Source organism: Chiloscyllium plagiosum, unplaced genomic scaffold (genome assembly GCF_037043375.1).
Source record: "Chiloscyllium plagiosum isolate Xiang-an unplaced genomic scaffold, Cpla_swu_hap1 HiC_scaffold_4, whole genome shotgun sequence".
NCBI classification, from domain to species: Eukaryota; Metazoa; Chordata; class Chondrichthyes; order Orectolobiformes; family Hemiscylliidae; genus Chiloscyllium; species Chiloscyllium plagiosum.
In genome coordinates this window covers 128606665-128625239 of record NW_028270142.1, presented here as the reverse complement: position 1 = coordinate 128625239, position 18575 = coordinate 128606665, and the positions used below count along the sequence as shown (strand labels likewise).

The following is an 18575-nucleotide window of genomic DNA, read 5'->3' as shown; positions in this document are numbered from 1 at the left end:
TGCTAGTGCAGTATTGTGGGAAAATGTTGGACTGTTGGGATATAAAACACCCACCTGCCTAGTCGGGTGGATGTAAAGGGTCCCATAACATTATTTTGAAGGTGAGTACAGGAGTTATCACGAGTGATTTGGGCCAACATTATCAGAATACCAAAACAGATCATCTTGTTATTATCACATTAGTGCTTGTTGGAGTTTGCTGTGCACAGATTGGCTGATCCAATTCCTACATTACAATAGAGATTATATTTCAAAAGTACAGTTGGTTCTGATATAACGCGATAGATCCGTTCTCGTGTGACATTGCATTATAGAAAAATCATGCAATCGCCACACCATTTAAACTAATCATGTTATAGCCAATACAGGTATGGACAGTTCACATTCTACAAATGACAGTCTAAATTCTTCAATTGTGTAAAGCCAATTCGTGTTGAAGAAACATGCGTTACAGCAGAACCGACTGTACTTCATTGGCTGTGCAGTGCCTTAAGAAGTTCAATAATTGTAAAAGTTATGACATATATGCAAGTTGTTTTTTTCACTACTTGCGTGATCCCAGTTGATCACACCTCTCTATAGCTACTGGATCTCTCAATCATTAAATTCATACCTGTGCTAAAAAGGATTGGGAATGAAGCTTCATTTACATATTAGAATTACAGAACTGCCCCTCCAGAGTACATATATGAACCTAGACCTTCCAGTGGTTCACTTTTCAAAGGCAGTGTTTAAATGAGTTATAGAGACCAGGAAGTTTCAAATTCACATTTCTGGACTGTTCTGTGTTAATGTTTACACTCATGCACTCCCAATAAATGCCAAATGATCTCAAAAGTAATCGAAACAGAAGGAATTAACCCATTGTAGTTCAATAATCACTGCCAAAAGTGCAGTTTCTCATCTTATTATTGACGTACATCTTCATGCAGTCAAATAGACTTCCAATGAAGTATGTTGAGGTTCACATGTGAAAAATAAACATCTGTGAGAGGTGTGGGAAAGTACTGTAGGATCTGAAATTGTAGTAATACAATGTAATTGTGCTGAGGAGACAAGTTATACATTTTAGTATAGCTAGGAAAGTAATCACATCTTGTTGAAAGAAAGCCACATTTCTTAATTGACAAATATACACCAATATGATTTTTTGACTCTCTACAAATCACAGGTTTCAAGCCTGGTAAAACCTTCAAGATGATCCTGAAGCAACTAAGTCACTGAAATGTAAGTGTATCAAATAAACAGTAAGATGTCAACTCTCCTACTTTGTCATCTGTCTTACACTAGCTGGGTGTCATCTTTCATAGGATAAAAGGCTGAAGGATGACTTACAGATGTATATGAAATTATGAAAGGTTTTGCTCAGAATGAATACAGAAAAATACATTCTCTGACAGGGGAAGAGCATAACTGGAAGCCATTAACATAGGTAAAAACAATGGCTGCAGATGCTGGAAACCAGATTCTGGATTAATGGTGCTGGAAGAGCACAGCAGTTCAGGCAGCATCCAAGGAGCTTCAAAATCGACGTTTCGGGCAAAAGCCCTTCATCAGGAATATGCTACGGAGAAATCCAATAAGATAATTAAGATTGGTGAGAAAATGGAACTTGCTGCCACTGGGAGTATACGAAGTGAACGGGACAGATGAATTTAAGAGAATGCTACACAAGTAGCTGAGGGAGAAGGGAATAAAATTGTTGTTTGGTATCACAGAATTGGAATGTGGCTGAAGACAGACACACTACTGGTGCCGGCACTCATTAGGACAAGCATACCAAATTTTAAAGGGAACAATATTTTAGACTGCACAAGGATGTCGACTGGTTAGCAAGTCAATTCTGATTAGTTGAGGCATTGCCATCAAGAATGCACCAGGGAACTATTGTCCTGCACACAGTAGAATGAAGGAAAATGTGATACCTAGAGTGTTCGAATTTCCTGCAGAGGACAGTCCCTGTGCATGACAATATGTAGCTTCCAGGAGGTTCAAGTGAGACACTCTGCAAGCCCATCAGGTAATCAGCATGCTTTTTAACAGAGAGTCTGAATTGTTCCTTACTTTGAAATCTCTCATTCTTGCATCTGTCAATAATAAGCACTAGACAAGAAAGGAATATATAACTCATTTGCCATTTCCTGGTTCCCATGATTATTTCTGCATCTTCATTCTTTGAGGACCATGCTCACTTTGGCATCTCTCTTCCTTTTTAAATATTTAAAGAAGATCTTGCTGTCCATCTTGACGTTACTTGCGAATTTTATCTTTTTCCTCTTCTTTTTGGGACATTTGGCTGTAATATTGACGCTGCATTATAACAACACTGGTTGTTATATTGCTGATGAAATTCTTCCTTGTTTTGTATTACTGAACTTGAGTACTGCTGAAAAAAAGATGCATGTTGTTTCACCTGGTTCTCCTCAGAATAATTTGCAAGAAATATTTATGTGAAGCGAAAGAACATTTACACTTTATGTATGGAGGGTGTCAATTGGTTGTCTAGTGGACTCTGAACAGCTGCAGCATTGTTTATTAGAATGCGTCATTTATTTATAAAAAAAATTAATCATTTCAGCAATACTCAAGGTCTTTCTTACGCAGAAGTAATTATGCACATAATGCATTTCCATAAGAATAATAAAAGTTGTATTGACTGGTATCTTTTATTAGGAACATAGGAGCAGGAGTATGGGGGGGGTCTTCAATTTGAGTGACTTACAAATTCAGACCCATACAAGGGTGTATTAAAAATAATTTCAAAGATCCAAAATATGAACATATCCCTGCACTTAAGAATGATTATTTCGTATTGTCCTGCATTGTGTTCAGACTTGCGCACAAGTTGACTTGCAAATGGACTCAAGAACAGAATTCATTTGCAATCCATGGTCTGCCTATAGTCCATTTAGCTTGGCAAACCTGTTCTGTCATTCATTTAAATCATAGCTGATCATTTGCCTGAATGCCATATTTCCACACTCTCATTATATATGCATGGATCTCTGTCTTCTCAACGATTGAGCTTCCACCGTCATCTGTAGAATTCCAAAGATTCATCAACCTCTGTGTAAAGAAGTTGCTCCTTGTCTCAAAGGAGCAAGAGAGAAGGGCTTATGCCCGAAATGTCGATTCTCCTGCTCCTTTGATGCTGCCTGACCTGCTAAGCTTTTCCAGCAACCCATTTTTAGGCTCTGATCTCCAGCATCTGCAGTCCTCACTTGCTCCTTTTCTCAGTCTTAAATAGACTACCGTTATTCTGAGACAATATGGCTCAGAACACACCCTGTGGCTCTATCCATGTTATTTGCTAAAGGGCAGAAGAGATGGCGAGAGAAAAATTGCTCCTTCAGAGGGCCAGGAGATGCACAACAGGCGAATGGTTCATTCTATGCTAATCAATCTATGATCCAGGAAGGTGTTACTTTATTTGAAAATCTTTACTGCTGCTCAGAGTTCCAAGGTTATAAGAATGATTAAATCCAGTTAGTGGAATATGGTGGCACATTGGTTAGCACTGCTGCCTCACTGCACCAGGGACCCAGGTTTGGTTTCACCCTCAGGCGACTGTGTGTGCGGAGTTTGCACATTCTCCTTGTGTCTGCGTGGGTTTCCTCCCATAGTCCAAAGATGTGCAGGTTAGGTGAATTGGCCATGCTAAATTGCCCATAGTGTTCAGGGATGTGTTAGTTAGGGATAAATGTAGAGTAAGAGGAATGTGTTTGGGTGGGATACTCTTTGGAGGGTCACGTGATCTTGTTGGGCAGAAGGGCTTGCTTCCACACTGTGGGGAATCTATGATATATACTGGACCATTGTATCTTATAATAATGTACTTCCACTCCTCATGGGGCAGTGAAAACAACAAGGGACAGAAAGTTTCAGACTGGCCAGTGACATTAAGTATAATTTTTGTGGTTATACTACACCCAAAACATTGACTTCTCCATCTCCTCATGCTGCCTCCTGTTATCTACTTTGGATTCCAGTATCTGCAGTTTCTCTTTGTCTCTAAGTGTTGAAGAGAGGGGCCCTGTCAGACTTTGTTTACCTGTGGCCAGCCCAGCTTCTCCTGTTAAGGTCTGAATCCTCCACCAGGAGAAAGTGAGGACTGCAGTTGCTGGAGATCAGAGTCGAGAGTGTGGTGCAGGAAAATCACAGCAGGTCAGGCAACATCCAAGGGGCAGGAGAGTTGAAGTTTCGGGCAAGAGCCCTTCATCAGGAATGAGACTTGTGGGTTGGGGCTGAGAAATAAATGGGACGGGGTGGGGCTGGGGAGAAGGTAGATGAGAGTGTGACTTCATCACCACACTCTAACCCCTGGGCCTCCTCTATCACCTTACCGTAAACACCCGGCGCCTGGAGGAAGAACACCTCACCTTCCAACTAGGGACCCTCCAACCACAGGGATTTCCTCATTTCCCCTTCTCCCACCTCACCCCAATCCCAACCTTCCAGCTCAGCACCACCCTCATGAGTTGTCCATCTCCCCTCTGACCTATCACCTTTACCCCCACCACCATCCACCTATCACACTCTCAGCTACCTTCCCCATTCTCCCTCCCAGCCTCCTTGGGGCCTCCCCCTCATTCCTGATGAAGGGCTTTTGCCCGAGACACCGACTCTCCCGCTCCGCGGGTGCTGCTGCTGCTGCCTGAGCGGCGCCACACTCTCCACCCGACCCCACCCACCCAAACCCAAGAGCACACACTCTCTCAGCCCAGCCCCGTCCCTTACCCCGCCCCCTCGCCCCGCCCCCTCGCCCCGCCCCCTCGCCAGCCCCGGCTCCTGCCACGCCCCGACCCGCCTACTACCCCGCCCCGCCTCTTACCCCGCCCCGTCCCTGACCCCGCCCCGTCGCCTAGCCCCGCCCCGTCGCCCAGCCCCGCCGCCTTACCGCGCCGCGTCGCCCAGCCCCGCCCCGTCGCCCAGCCCCGATCCGCCCCAGTACGCGCCGCGTCGCTGACCCGGACGTCAACATGCTACTGACCCGGAAGATGCCGTGCGGTAACCAGGAAATGACGTCTGATCTTCCTCGGCCCCACCCCACCGACTACATAAAGGTCCGCCCCGGGGCCTGCACTTCCTCTTCACGCGCTGCCCCGGTCCTGAAGTGCTCGGTTCTTCGTATCGAAGCTAAGGCCGAGTTCCTCCCGGCGACTAGCACTGTTGGACCCCCGCCACCCCCACACCCAGCACCGTCTCTGTCAGACAGCCATGGCCTCCACCTCGGAACTCGCCTGTATCTACAGCGCGCTCATCCTGCACGACGACGAGGTCACCGTCACCGTGAGTGTCCGTGCCCCCGGCGCCGTCTCACAGGGACACCCCCCCCTCCCCTCCCCCACCGCCCACACCGCCGCCGTGTTCAGGCCCCGGGGCCCCGCTGGAGAAGCGGCTCCCCCCCCAGGCCCTGGGCTTTGGGCCGGAGAGCCCCGCACGTGCGGAGGCCCCGGGCCCGGGCAGGGGGGGTGGGGGGGGGAGGCCTGGGGCTGGGGCTGGGGCTGGGGGGTGCCCTCAGCCCCCCCCCGCGGTCCCTCAGGCGGAGAGAAGCCAATTCCCACCGTCAGCCCCCGGAACCTCCGCCTCTCTCTCTCTCTCTCTCTGTGTAGTTCACTCAGGCCGTGATTTCTGTCACTTGCCGGTTGTTCTCACCGCCCCTCGCTGAGCCCGGCACCATGTGCTCATGTCCCTGATGTTTTTGTATTGAATTCCTATTATTCATCACCTACTTTTACACTCGCTCTGTGTCTGCACAGACTGACCTGACTCATTCCTCCACATCTGCCTCCAGTTTGCTGTTCCCTGTTTGAACATAATATTGTTCAATTCTGTAGAATATCACATCCTATCCACTCGTTCATAACATCAGTGTGTAGCTTTATTACTCTTTGCTGCATTATTTTAAATCTGTACTGTCGTCCTTCAGGCTTTAATGAGTGGGAGCAGTTTCTTCTGGAAACAGTTTTGTAGTTATGGTTTTCAGTCGATGTTACCTGTGCACTTTGCATTAACCTATCTATGTCTTTTTGAAGTTGATTCCTATCATACCCGTCTCACTTCAGCCCCACTCCATGTGTTGAGTGTTCCTTTGCCATCTTGCTTCAAAGTTATGCCACTTGTTGTTTTGATTTGTGAGATTACTGTGATGACATTGCAAGTGTAGTTATTGTTCTGAATCTTCAAACTGGACCAAGATAGTACTCTTTCTCCTGAATATATAACATTCATTTGTTTTCTTTCCTAGGAAGACAAACTCAATGCTCTGATCAAAACAGCTGGAGTAACTGTTGAGCCTTTCTGGCCTAGTCTATTTGCCAAGGTAATGTCCAGAGTCATAGTTTGTCTGCATTAACTGTTGTTGACCATCCTAGTTGGGTAATTTGCCCAGGACAACCTTCCATAGGGGGAGGGGGAAGAAGTTGCTGTTGTAATGCAGTGGGCAGTGTCTCACCTGCTCCTGTGATCATCTGAACAGAGTATTAGAAATTATCTAGCCTTTTTCACTATTGAGTTTAGAAACTGATGTCATATGCAGGCGATCTATGTTTGGTCTTGATGTTGATTGTCGTTATACTTGTTTAACTCTATGATTCCAACCTTTTATCTGCATGGATGTGGTTTATTTAGACTCTGAAAGCTCTCAAGGCCCTATATGAAGAATTGCCCTTTTTTTTTGAAAATGCACATAATATTATGGGTAGGTTAAAAGTAGGTACTGGTTGGGTAGTCTACTGACATGGACAGAGAATTGATTAACATGTGGGGAAATCGGAGTATGAAGGGCTTTTGCCCGAAACGTTGATTTTCCTGCTCCTCGGATGCTGCCTGACATGCTGTGCTTTTCCAGCCTTAGATCTAAACTCTGGTTTCCAGCATCTGCAGTCCTCACTTTTGCCTTATGAATAAATAACCTACCAAAGGCAGGTAGTGACTAGTGGGGTCCTGTAGGAATTAGTGTTTCGAACCCAATTATTCACAAATCTATAATTTTAGATGACGGAACTAATGTAATATCTCCAGGGATCACAGCTACTTGGGAAAGTAGACTATGGAGACAATGTCAAAATACTTGTGTGATTTGGACAAAAGTGGGGTGGATGACGTTTAATGTGGATAAATGTAAGGTTATCCTCTCTACTAGTAAAAATAAGAAGATAGATCATCTGAATGGCAATAGATTGAGAAAAGGTGAGGTACATCAAGATTTGGGTGTCCTTAGAACAGATATAACATCATTCCATGTTTGTGAATTGCCGAGAGACTTTGGCAGCCTGTATATTATGGACAGAAGTTGAGTGTAAGAATAATTAAATCTAAGGGCTGCACTGGCAGATGAGCTGTTCTGGATGGTGAAAGAGGCAGTCTGGGAGAATTGAAAAGAGGAGTTTGGCTTGTTGCTGAATGTGCTATCCAGTTTGTGAACAGTTTGGGTTAATCTGAGTGCTGCCGGGGATTAGTTTGGAGTGAGAAGCAAAATAATGAATTCAGTCTTTGTTCAGTACTGTCAGATATGTTGAAATGAGTGTCTGTAGTAAATTTATACACCGTATGTTTCAGGAAAACTTCACTAACTTATGAAATTTTTTTTAGGCTTTGGCTAATATTGATATCAACAGCCTGATCTGCAGTGTTGGTGCTGGTGGTAGTGCCCCAGCTGCAGCAGCTGTCTCCACTGCTGCCCCTGTTGCTGGTGAGTTGCTTTTTTTCAAAAAGTGTTGACACGTTACTTTAAATTAACCAGATTTGTTCATTGTTTGGGGTTTGTGAAATGTGTGGCTGAGATTTTGTTAACTTTCAGTTGCCTCACTACTGTGCGTTTAAAGGTATCCAGCTTTTGACATTTGAGAATGTAGTGGTAGCTCTGTGAATGTGGGTTTCTTGTCAATAAAAGATGTCATTTTTCTATCCTGCAGCTGAAGAGAAAAAGGAAGAGAAGAAACAGGAAGAGTCAGAAGAGTCTGATGATGACATGGGCTTTGGTCTTTTTGATTAAATGTAACATGCAACATTGTTAGAATTAAAAAGAAAAAAATACACATTTGCTTTGAGTTGTCATGAACGCCTAAAGGATAAGTAATTTGCACAGATATAGAGGAGGTGGTGTGGTAGTCTGGATGCTCTGGTTAATGTTCTCTACTGCGGACTTGATGCCGTAGCTGATGAAATTTGAACTCCATTACTAAATCTGGAATTGAAAATAAAGGGATCTGAAATCACTCTGGCTTGTTAAGAAATGACCTTCCTGGTCTCCTAACTTACCTGTGACACATGGGAGCAGAGTAGACCATTCAATCCATTGAAATTGCATTACCATCCAAATAATTATTACTGCCAAATCGTTGTAACCCTGGATTCCCAAACCAATCAAAAATCTATCCTTCTCAATCAATTCCACTGATGACCAGGGCCACAGTGCTGATCTAATTAAAGTCTTGGAGAAAGAATTAAACTTGTAGACTGCAAGTGACTGTCACAGAGATGTGCAGAACGGAAACAGACCGTTCAGTTCGTGCTGTCCCTTTACAAGCATTTGGCCCTTATCCTTTTAAAAGGCATCTGGATGGAGATATAAATAGGAAGGGTTTAAATGTTGAAATTGTAGCAACCTCTGCAACTTGCTTTGGCAGCTCATTCCATGTACCCACCAGTGTGTGTGAAAACATTGCCCCTTAAGTCCCTTCTTGGAAACCCTCCCCGGAGGGGGGGGGGGGGAAAACCATTGCTATTTGCCCTATCCATGTCCCTCGTGATTTTATAAACCTCTAAGGTCAAGCCTCTGACGCTCCAGGGAAAACGGTTTCAGCCTCTTCCTATAGCTCAAACCCTCCAACCACAGCAACGTCCTTATAAATCATTACTGAACCATTTCAAGTTTAACAACATATTTCCTTCAAAGAGAGACCAAAATTAAACGCAAGATTCCAAAAGTGGCCTAACCAGTATCCTGCAACTTGACATCCCAACTCTTATACTTGATGTTAAATGTACCAAATGCTGTCTTTGCTATCCTGCCTACCTGCAACAGCACTTTCAAGGAACTATGAATCTGACATCAATGTCACACTTAACGAGTATGGCAGCCAGAACTCTGAGCAAACAAACATGGAAGTTGGAATGGGGAGGGACAGAAAAGAATTCTCTGCTGGTTGGATGTCATACCTGCAACTAGATTAGATTCCCTACAATGTAGAAACAGGCCCTTTGGCCCAACTAGTCCACACTGACCCCAAGAGTAACTCACCCAGTCCCATTTCCCTCTGACTAATGCACCAATCACTATGGGCAATTTAGCATGACCAATTCACCTGGCCTGCATATGTTTGGACTGTGGGAGGAAACTGGAGCACTCAGAGGAAACCCACACAGATACAGGGAGAATCTGCAAACTCCACACAGGCAGTCGCCCAAGGCTGGAATTGAACCTGGGACCCTGGTGCTGTGAGGTAGCAGTGCTGACCACTGAGCCACCATGCCACCAATCAAGTGGTTGTGGTGGTTGGAGCTCAATTAGCACTATTCAGCATAAGCAGCATTTGGGACAAGTGTCAGGTAATGACTATCTCCAGCAAGAGCGGATGAAAGCATACGCTTTTTGCCATCAGTGAGATTGCCATCACTGAATTCCTATTACTAATACCCTGGATGTTACTATTGACTGTTCTGGAACAACCATATAAATATTGTAACTGCAACAGCAGGTCAGGGACTAATAATTTTTGTGGTAATGCATCACTAACACTTCAGTCTGTCACTATCTTCAAGGCACAAGTCTGGAATATAATGGAATAATGCCCACTTACCTTGATTAATGCGTTTCAGATAATACTGAAGAAGCTCAACACCATCCAGGACAATGCTACTTAATTGGTACCACATCATCCAACTTCAACAGTCACTTCCTTCACTGTTGGTGCATAGTGGCAATGGTGTGTACCATCTACAAAGTTAGTGCCTTCCAAACCTGCAACCTCTACCTCTCAGAATAACATGGTAACTCACCCGACTCTTCAAGGTTATCCACCATCTACAAACCACACATCAGGAGTGCGATAGATTATACTACACCTGGATAGGTGTTGTGCCAAGACTCAAGAAACTTGACACCATCTGTTCAGTGATGGAAATGTGTTGCTGGAGAAGCGTAGCAGGTCAGGCAGCATCTAGGGAAGAGGAGAATCGACGTTTCGGGCATTAGCCCTTCTTCAGGAATGGGGAAAGTTTGTCCAGCAGGCTAAAAGATAGGGAGGAGGGACTTGGGGGAGGGGTGTCGGAAATGTGATAGGTGGAAAAAGGTCATGGTGAGGGTGATAGGACAGATTGGGGTGGGGGCGGAGAGGTCGGGAAGAAGATTGCAGGTTAGGGAGGCGGTGCTGAATTTGAGGCCACATCGGGTACAGAGGATGCAATAGATGATATGTGTGGAGGTACAGGTGAATCTGTGGCGGATATGGAAGTTTCCTTTGGGGCCTTGGAGGGAGGTGAGAGGGGAGGTGTGGGCGCAAGCCTTGCACCTCCTGCGGTTGCAGGGGAAGGTGCCGGGAGTGGAGGTTGGGTTGGTGTACCCGATGTGGCCTCCTCTATATTGGGGAGACAGGCCGCCTACTTGCGGAGCGTTTCAGAGAACACCTCTGGGACACCCGGACCAACCAACCCAACCAGCTCAACATTTCAATTCCCCCTCCCACTCCACCAAGGATATGCAGGTCTTTGGACTCCTCCATCGTCAGACCACAGCGAAACGACGGTTGGAGGAAGAACGCCTCATCTTCCGGCTAGGAACCCTCCAACCACAAGGGATGAACTCGGATTTCACCAGTTTCCTCATTTCCCCTCCCCCCAGCCTGTCTCAGTCAAATCCATCAAATTCAGCACCGCCTCCCTAACCTGCAATCTTCTTCCCGACCTCTCCGCCCCCACCCCAATCTGTCCTATCACCCTCACCTTGACCTTTTTCCACCTATCACATTTCCGACGCCCCTCCCCCAAGTCCCTCCTCCCTATCTTTTATCTTAGCCTGCTGGACAAACTTTCCTCATTCCTGAAGAAGGGCTAATGCCCGAAACGTCGATTCTCCTGTTCCCTAGATGCTGCCTGACCTGCTGCGCTTCTCCAGCAACACATTTCCATCTCTGATCTCCAGCATCTGCAGACCTCATTTTCTCTTCAAAGATTTCCACCATCTGTTCAGTGCTGATAAACACAGTGGTGAGCACTGCTGCCTCGCAGCACCAAAGACCTGGGTTAAATTTCCGCATTAGGCGACTGACTGTGGAGTTTGCACATTCTCCCCGTGTCTGCATGGGTTTCCTCCCACAGTCCAAAAATGTGCAGGTTAGGTGAATTTGCCCTGCTAAATTGCCCGCAGTGTTAGGTGAAGGGATAAATGTAGGGGAATGGGTCAGTGTGGACTTGTTGGGCCCAAGGACCTATTTCCACACCGTAAGTAATCTAAAACTATTATTTAATATAAGCTGTCTAAGGTTTGTAGCAACTTTCTGACAGTTTATTGGATTTGTTAAGAAGCAGCTGTTTATTAGGAAATTAACTAAATTAATTAACTGTGACAATGGAGAATACCCCACTGATCTTGAAGCCATATGGTCGAATGGAGTAGTAGTGGCAGTGCATTCCCATGTCAAAGATAGAAACATAGGGGTCCATGGCATACAAAAAGACCCTTTGGCCCATTACATTTGCGCCAGCGAAACTATTCAAATCTCCTTTTCAAGCAGTTAGACATAGATACATACTTGGTTAAAAACAATGACTGCAGATGCTGGAAGCCAGATTCTAGATACGTACTTGCATCAGTAAGTATACTTAGATGTTGTGAGGGTTTCTGCCTCCACTACAATTACAACTACAGTTCCAGATTCCTCTGGGTGAAAACTTCTTTCCTCTCATACCTCCTGCACTTAACCTCAAATCTATATTCACTGTCATTGATTTCTCCACCAAGGAGAAAAGTTGCTTTCTGTCTACCTTTACTATGCCCTCATAACTTTGCACATCTCAGTCATGTCCCTTGTCAGTCTCGTCTACTCCAATATGATTTCTCTTCAGCCCAGGCAACATCTTGGTAAATCTCTCTGCCCCCTTACCAGTGCTCATAATACTTTAATTGAGGTCTAACTTATGTTTTATATGGTTCATAATTTCTCTACTCTTAAAATGTATGGCTTGGTTAATAAAGGCAAGCATAGGTATTCATAAAAGAGAATTGGCAGTGAATTAAATGCGAGACCAAAAACAGCATACTGCTCTGAAGAATGTATACTTAGAGAGAAATCAGGAGGGCAAAAAGGGGACATGAGATAGCTTTGGCAAATAGATTTAAGGAGAATCCAAAGGGTTTTTATAAATACATTAAGGACAAAAGGGTAACTAGGGAGAGAAGGAGGAGAAAGTGAGGACTGCAGATGCTGGAGATCAGAGCTGAAAATGTGTTGCTGGAAAAGCGCAGCAGGTCAGGCAGCATCCAATGAGCAGGAGAATCGACGATTTGGGCATGAGCCCTTCCTGAACAAGGGCTCATGCCCGAAACGTCGATTCTCCTGCTCATTGGATGCTGCCTGACCAGCTGCGCTTTTCCAGTAACTAGGAGAGAACCCTACCATTCTTGATAGTGTAGATGAGCAGAGAGATCTCGGTGTCCAGGTACACAAGATCCTTGAAAATTGACAGGGTTGTTAAGAAGGCACAGTGTTTTAGCTTTTATTAACAGAGGGATCGAGTTCTGGAACCATGAGGTTATGCTGCAGCTGTACAAAACTCGGTCACACTTGGAGTATTGTGTACAATTCTGGTCACCGCATTATAAGAAGGATGTGGAAGCTTTGGAAAGGGTGCAGAGGAGATTTACTAGGATATTGCCTGGTATGGAGGAAAGGTCTTATGAGGAAAGGCTGAGGGACTTGAGGTTGTTTTCGTTAGAGAGAAGAAGGTTGAGAGGTGACTTAATAGAGAAATATAATCAGAGGGTTAGATAGGGTGGACAGGGAGAGCCTTTTTCCAAGAATGGTGACAGTGAGCACGAGGGGGCATAGCTTTAAATTGAGGGGTGATAGATATAGGACAGATTTCCTATATCCTGAAGAAGGGCTTATGCCCAAAACGTCGATTCTCCTGTTCCTTGGATGCTGCCTGACCTGCTGGGCTTTTCCAGCAACACATTTTCAGGGTGATAGGTATAGGACAGATGTCAGAGGTAGTTTCTTTACTCAGAGAGTAGTAAGGGTATGGAATGCTTTGCCTGCAATGGTAGTAGATTCGCCAACTTTAAGTACATTTAAGTCGTCATTGGACAAGCATATGGATGTACATGGAATAGTGTAGGTCAGATGGGCTTCAGATTGATATGACAGGTCGGCGCAACATCGAGGGCCTGTACTGCGCTGTAATGTTCTTTGTAGAATGGGGCCCCTCAAAGATCAGCGTGGTTGCCTTTGTGTGGGGCTGCAGGAGATGGGGCAGATTCTAAACGAATATTTTGCATCAGTATTTACAGTGGAAAAGCACATGCAAGATACAAAATGTCAGGAAATAGATGGTAACATCTTGAAAACTGTCCATATTACACAGGAGGAAGTGCTGGATGTCTTGAAACACGTAAAGGTGGATAAATCCCCAGGACCTGATCAGCTATACCCTAGAACTCTGAGGGAAGCTAGAGAAATGATTGCTTGGCCTCTTACTGAGATATTTGTATTATCGATAGTCACAGGTGAGGTGCCGGAAGACTGTAGGTTGGCTAACGTGGTGCCACTGTTTAAGGAAGGTAGTAAGGACAAGCTAGGGAACTATAGACCAGTGAGCCTGATGTCAGTGGTGGGCAAGTTGTTGGAGGGAATCCTGAGGGACAGGATGTATATGTATTTGGAAAGGCAAGGACTGATTAGGGACAGTCAACGTGGCTTTGTGCATGGGAAAGTAAGTAACAAAGAGGATTGATGAGGGCAGAGCGGTAGATGTGATCTATATGGACTTTAGTAAGGTGTTCAACAAGATTCCCTATGGGAGACTGGAGAGCAAGGTTAGATCTCATGGAATACAGGGAGAACTAACCATTTGGATACAGAACTGGCTCGAAGGTAGAAGATAGAGGGTTGTGGTGGAGGGTTGTTTTTCAGACTGGAGGCCTGTGACCAGTGGAGTGTCACAAGGATTGGTGCTGGGTCCACTACTTTTCATCATTTATATAAATTATTTGGATGTGAGCATACAGTTAGTAAGTTTGCAGATGACATCAAAATTGGAAGTGCAGTGGACAGCGAAGAAGGTTACCTCAGATTACAACGGGATCTTGACCAGATGGGCTAATGGGCTGAGAAGTGGCAGATGGAGTTTAATTCAGATAAATGCGAGGTGCTGCATTTTGGGAAAGCAAATCTTAGCAGACTTATACACTTAATGTAAGGTCCTAGGGAGTGTTGCTGAACAAAGAGACCTTGGAGTGCAGGTTCATAGCTCCTTGAAAGCGGAGTCCCAGGCCTATAGGATAGTGAAAAAGGCGTTTGGTATGCTTTCTTTTATTGGTCAGAGTAATGCGTACATGAGTTGGGAGGTCATGTTGCGGCTGTACAGGACATTGGTTAGGCCACTGTTGGAATATTGCATGCAATTCTGGTCTCCTTCCTATTGGAAGGATGTTGTGAAACTTGAAAGGGTTCAGAAAAGATTTACAAGGATGTTGCCTGGATTGAAGGATTTGAGCTACAGGGAGAGGCTGAACAGGCTGGGGTTGTTTTCCCTGGAGCGTCAGAGGCTGAGGGGTGATCTTATGGAGGTTTACAAAATTATGAAGGGCATGGATAGGGTAAATAGGCAAAGTCTTTTCCTGGGGTGGGGGAGTCCAGAACTAGACGGCATAGGTTTAGGGTGAGAAGGGAAAGATATAAAAGAGACCTAAGGGGCAACATTTTCATGCAGAGGGTGGTACGTGTATGGAATGAGCTGCCAGAGGAAGTGGTGGAGGCTGGTACATTGCAACATTTAAAAGGCATCTGGATGGGTATACGACTAAGAAGGGTTTGGAGGGATATGGGCCGGGTGCTGGCAGGTGGGACTAGATTGGGTTGGGATATCTGGTCGGCATGGACAGGTTGGCCCGAAGGGTCCATTTCCGTGCTGTACATCTCTATGACTCTATAATTCATATCAGATTCAAAACATTAGTTCTGTTTATCAGATGAGACCAGATCTCCTGCGTTTCCCCAGCATGTTCTGTTTTATTTCAATATATAGTATGAATGCATCAAAACACTGAAGATTTACAGAGAGGAAAGAGAAGCTGGACATGCAGCAGTATTGGACATGAAGGGCTGTTAGTATTGTTATGAAGGGATGATATGGTATAATTGAAGGAGGAATGGGCAACATTTGTGAAGAGAACTGTGTAGAACATAAGTTTACACAGAGAACAGAAAAAAATTGTAGCCAGCAGTTTAGTTGAAATGGGGCTCGACAGCAGGAAGTGTGTTATGGAGAAAATTAACTTGGAAAAGGAGATGGAGAGAAACTAGAGAAAGATATGAGGTGGGGGGAAAGAAGAGATTTAGAGGAAGTCTGATCCGGTCTGTTAGTGGGGACGGAGTGGGAGAGGCATCTGATCTGAGTCTTGATCTGAGTGACAAAGAAGTCCATGAACATCTCGTATTTATTTTGAGGTATTTGCAGAGGAATCCCAGAAGTGTTAGGGTCCAGAGAAGGCCACTCAGTTGACTCTGTCTGCACCAGTTCTTCATTTGACAATACAGCTAATTGTAATTCTAAATGGACACTGAGAAGATCAAAATGTTGGAAGAAGAAGGCTTGCATATCAGAAAAGAAACTGTGGTTGAATTTTCAATCCAGTGTACTCCCTCCATTGTCAGGAATTTGAGCAGATGATCGCACGCCCTGTCATATGACCAGCTACATTTGACAGAGGAAGGGTAAACCAATTGTTGTTCCTTGGACATAAAGGGCCAAAGATGAAAGGTATATCAGGGAGAGTAATGGGGACTGGGACCATTAAAACCATAAGAGCAGGCGTAGTTAAGCAAATTAGTCATGGCAGAAATGAGACAATTAGGGTAGATAGTTGAGATTTTGAAGGTACAATTGTGGTGAAGTGGGAAAGGTACTTTGGGCAGTTTCAGAAAAAGGTCAGATTCAGATATGGATGGCTGTACGTGGAGTGTGATCCAAGGAAATACTTCGGGATCCTTCTGTGATTGGGAGTAGCAACACCACATGAGATAACAAGTATGAGGTGGTTAATATGGAGATAGTGAGGACTGCAGATGCTGGAAAGTCAGAGCTGATAAAATGTGGAGTTGGAAAAAGCACAGCAGGTCGAGTAGCATCGAAAGAGTAGGGAGAGTCAACGTTTCGGGCAAGACCCTTCATCAGGATGACTCTCCCTGCTCTTCTGATGCTGCTTGACATGCTGTGCTTTTTCCAGCCCCATATTTTATCGACTGTGGTGGTTAATGTGGCTCAGGGAGTTTACAAGGAGAAACATAACCAGGCAATTGAATACAGGAGAGAGAATGTGATGAGATGGAGACTGAAATCACCGAGGATCATAGGTCATTTGGTGTAGAAGCCGAGACAGTTGATGGTGGGGCGTGGGGATGGTAGTGAAGACAGCTCAATGAGATAGTGCTGTATTTCTGTGGGTCTACAGAATGATTGCTTTCAACTGAAGTGGAAGAAGGTGAGATGCTGGAAGGAAGAGAAAGTCAGAAGTGAAAGGGAGGGAGGTACAATCATGTAGGAAGGCTTTGTTTAGGGAGATTGTAAAGTATATAGAAAATACATAACACATAAAACAAATCCTAATATCCCAAATAACCTCCACTAGATGGTGCTAATACTCTTGAAAGTTAAGTTAAAGATCACACAACACCAGGTTATAGTCCAACAGATTTAATTGGAAGCACACTAGCTTTCGGAAGCGACACTCCTTCATCAGGTGGTAACGGAGGGCTCAATCCTAACACACAGAATTTATAGCAAACATTTACAGTGTGATATAACTGAAATTATACATCACATGATTTACACATGAAAGAAGTGAAACTATCACTGTATTCTAACAGATGAAAGGCTTAACAGACAATCAATTTTTCAATGTATAATTTCAGATATATCACACTGTAAATTTTTGCTATAAATTCTGTATTAGGATTGAGCCCTTCACTACCACCTGATGAAGGAGCGTCGCTCCAAAAGCTAGTGTGCCTCCAATTAAACCTGTTGGACTATAACCTGGTGTTGTGTAAATTTTAACTTTGTACACCCCAGTCCAACACCAGCATCTCCAAATCTTGAAAATTAAGATTGTTTACTACAGTTATGCTGCTGGTGTTAACTTTCAACCCCCTTTAAAAAGATTTTGAAGTTATGTCGTTATCCTTTGACTTAAACACAATTCAGTTCATTTGGTTATGAGATTAATAGTCATCCTGGATGGACATAAAAGATCCCACAATATCATTGTGATTAAAGGAAGCTGGGGAGTTCGGCCTAAATTCCTGCCTGATATTTATCCCAATGGCAACTTCTAAAAACAAGATTATCTGGTCAATTGCATCATGCTTTTTGCAGCATGTTGTTTATACAAATTGGCTGCCAACCATTATCAACAGAATACCAATGTTTACACTTCAAAATTGTAGAAGTACAAAATTAATTGGCTGAACCGAGCTTTGGGGCTGCCTAAGGCTGTGATAGGCACTATACAAATGCAAGTTCTTTCTTTCAACCAATGCCAGCTTACTGGCTAGTTACTGCCCAAAGCTAAGACTTCACATCATTAACTTCATCGTTACAACTGCCTCCATTTGACTCATGCTGACAACAGTACAGCTATCGCTCAATGTTTTCCGGTATTCAGTTGCTCTCCCTTAAATTAATAATTAAGTCCCACTCCTAAAGTGTATTGTGTGGTAACTTCTTTAAACCTTTTCTATTAATTTTCCTGTCCAAACATCTTTTAAATTTTATAATCTCTGTGGCAGAGATTTCCATAAGTTCATCACTTGCTGGGGTTGAAGACCATTCTTCTCAGTCTGAAATAGCCTTCCCTGTAACCAAAGACTGTGAAACCTTCAAAGTTAGTGAGAAGATTTGTAGCTCGGGTGCTCGTTGCTGTGGTTCTGTTCGCCGAGCTGGAAGTTTTTGTTGCAAACGTTTCGTCCCCTGTCTAGGTGACATCCTCAGTGCTTGGGAGCCTCCTGTGAAGCGCTTCTGTGGTGTTTCCTCCGGCATTTATAGTGGCCTGTCCCTGCCGCTTCCGGTTGTCAGTTTCAGCTGTCCGCTGTAGTGGCCGGTGGGTTAAAAACCTCTCCCACAGACAGCTCACAGACACGGAAAGAACAATACTGGCCAAGGGACTCAACTACAACCACAGGGATGCCAAGACAGCAGACTTCCTAGCAGCACTAGAATGCACACTCAGGAACAATGGACTGACAGAAGAGACACAACAAACAGTGAGACAAAGTATCGTACCCCTGATAACAAGGAAAAGACAAACACATAACCTCAACACCAAGGAGAGGGAAGCACTAAAATCACTAAGAAAC

General features: G+C 44.5%; 1 protein-coding gene across 1 annotated transcript; it reads left to right on the top strand.

The window, feature by feature from the left end:
• The first annotated feature begins 5093 nt into the window (after nt 1-5093).
• Nucleotides 5094-8039, top strand: rplp1 (ribosomal protein lateral stalk subunit P1). Its single transcript, XM_087986668.1, has 4 exons — nt 5094-5289; nt 6248-6322; nt 7594-7693; nt 7917-8039. The coding sequence occupies exons 1-4, from the start codon at nt 5218-5220 to the stop codon at nt 7994-7996; spliced, it is 327 nt and encodes a 108-aa protein (XP_087842794.1). The 5' UTR covers nt 5094-5217; the 3' UTR covers nt 7997-8039.
• The last annotated feature ends 10536 nt before the right edge of the window (nt 8040-18575 follow it).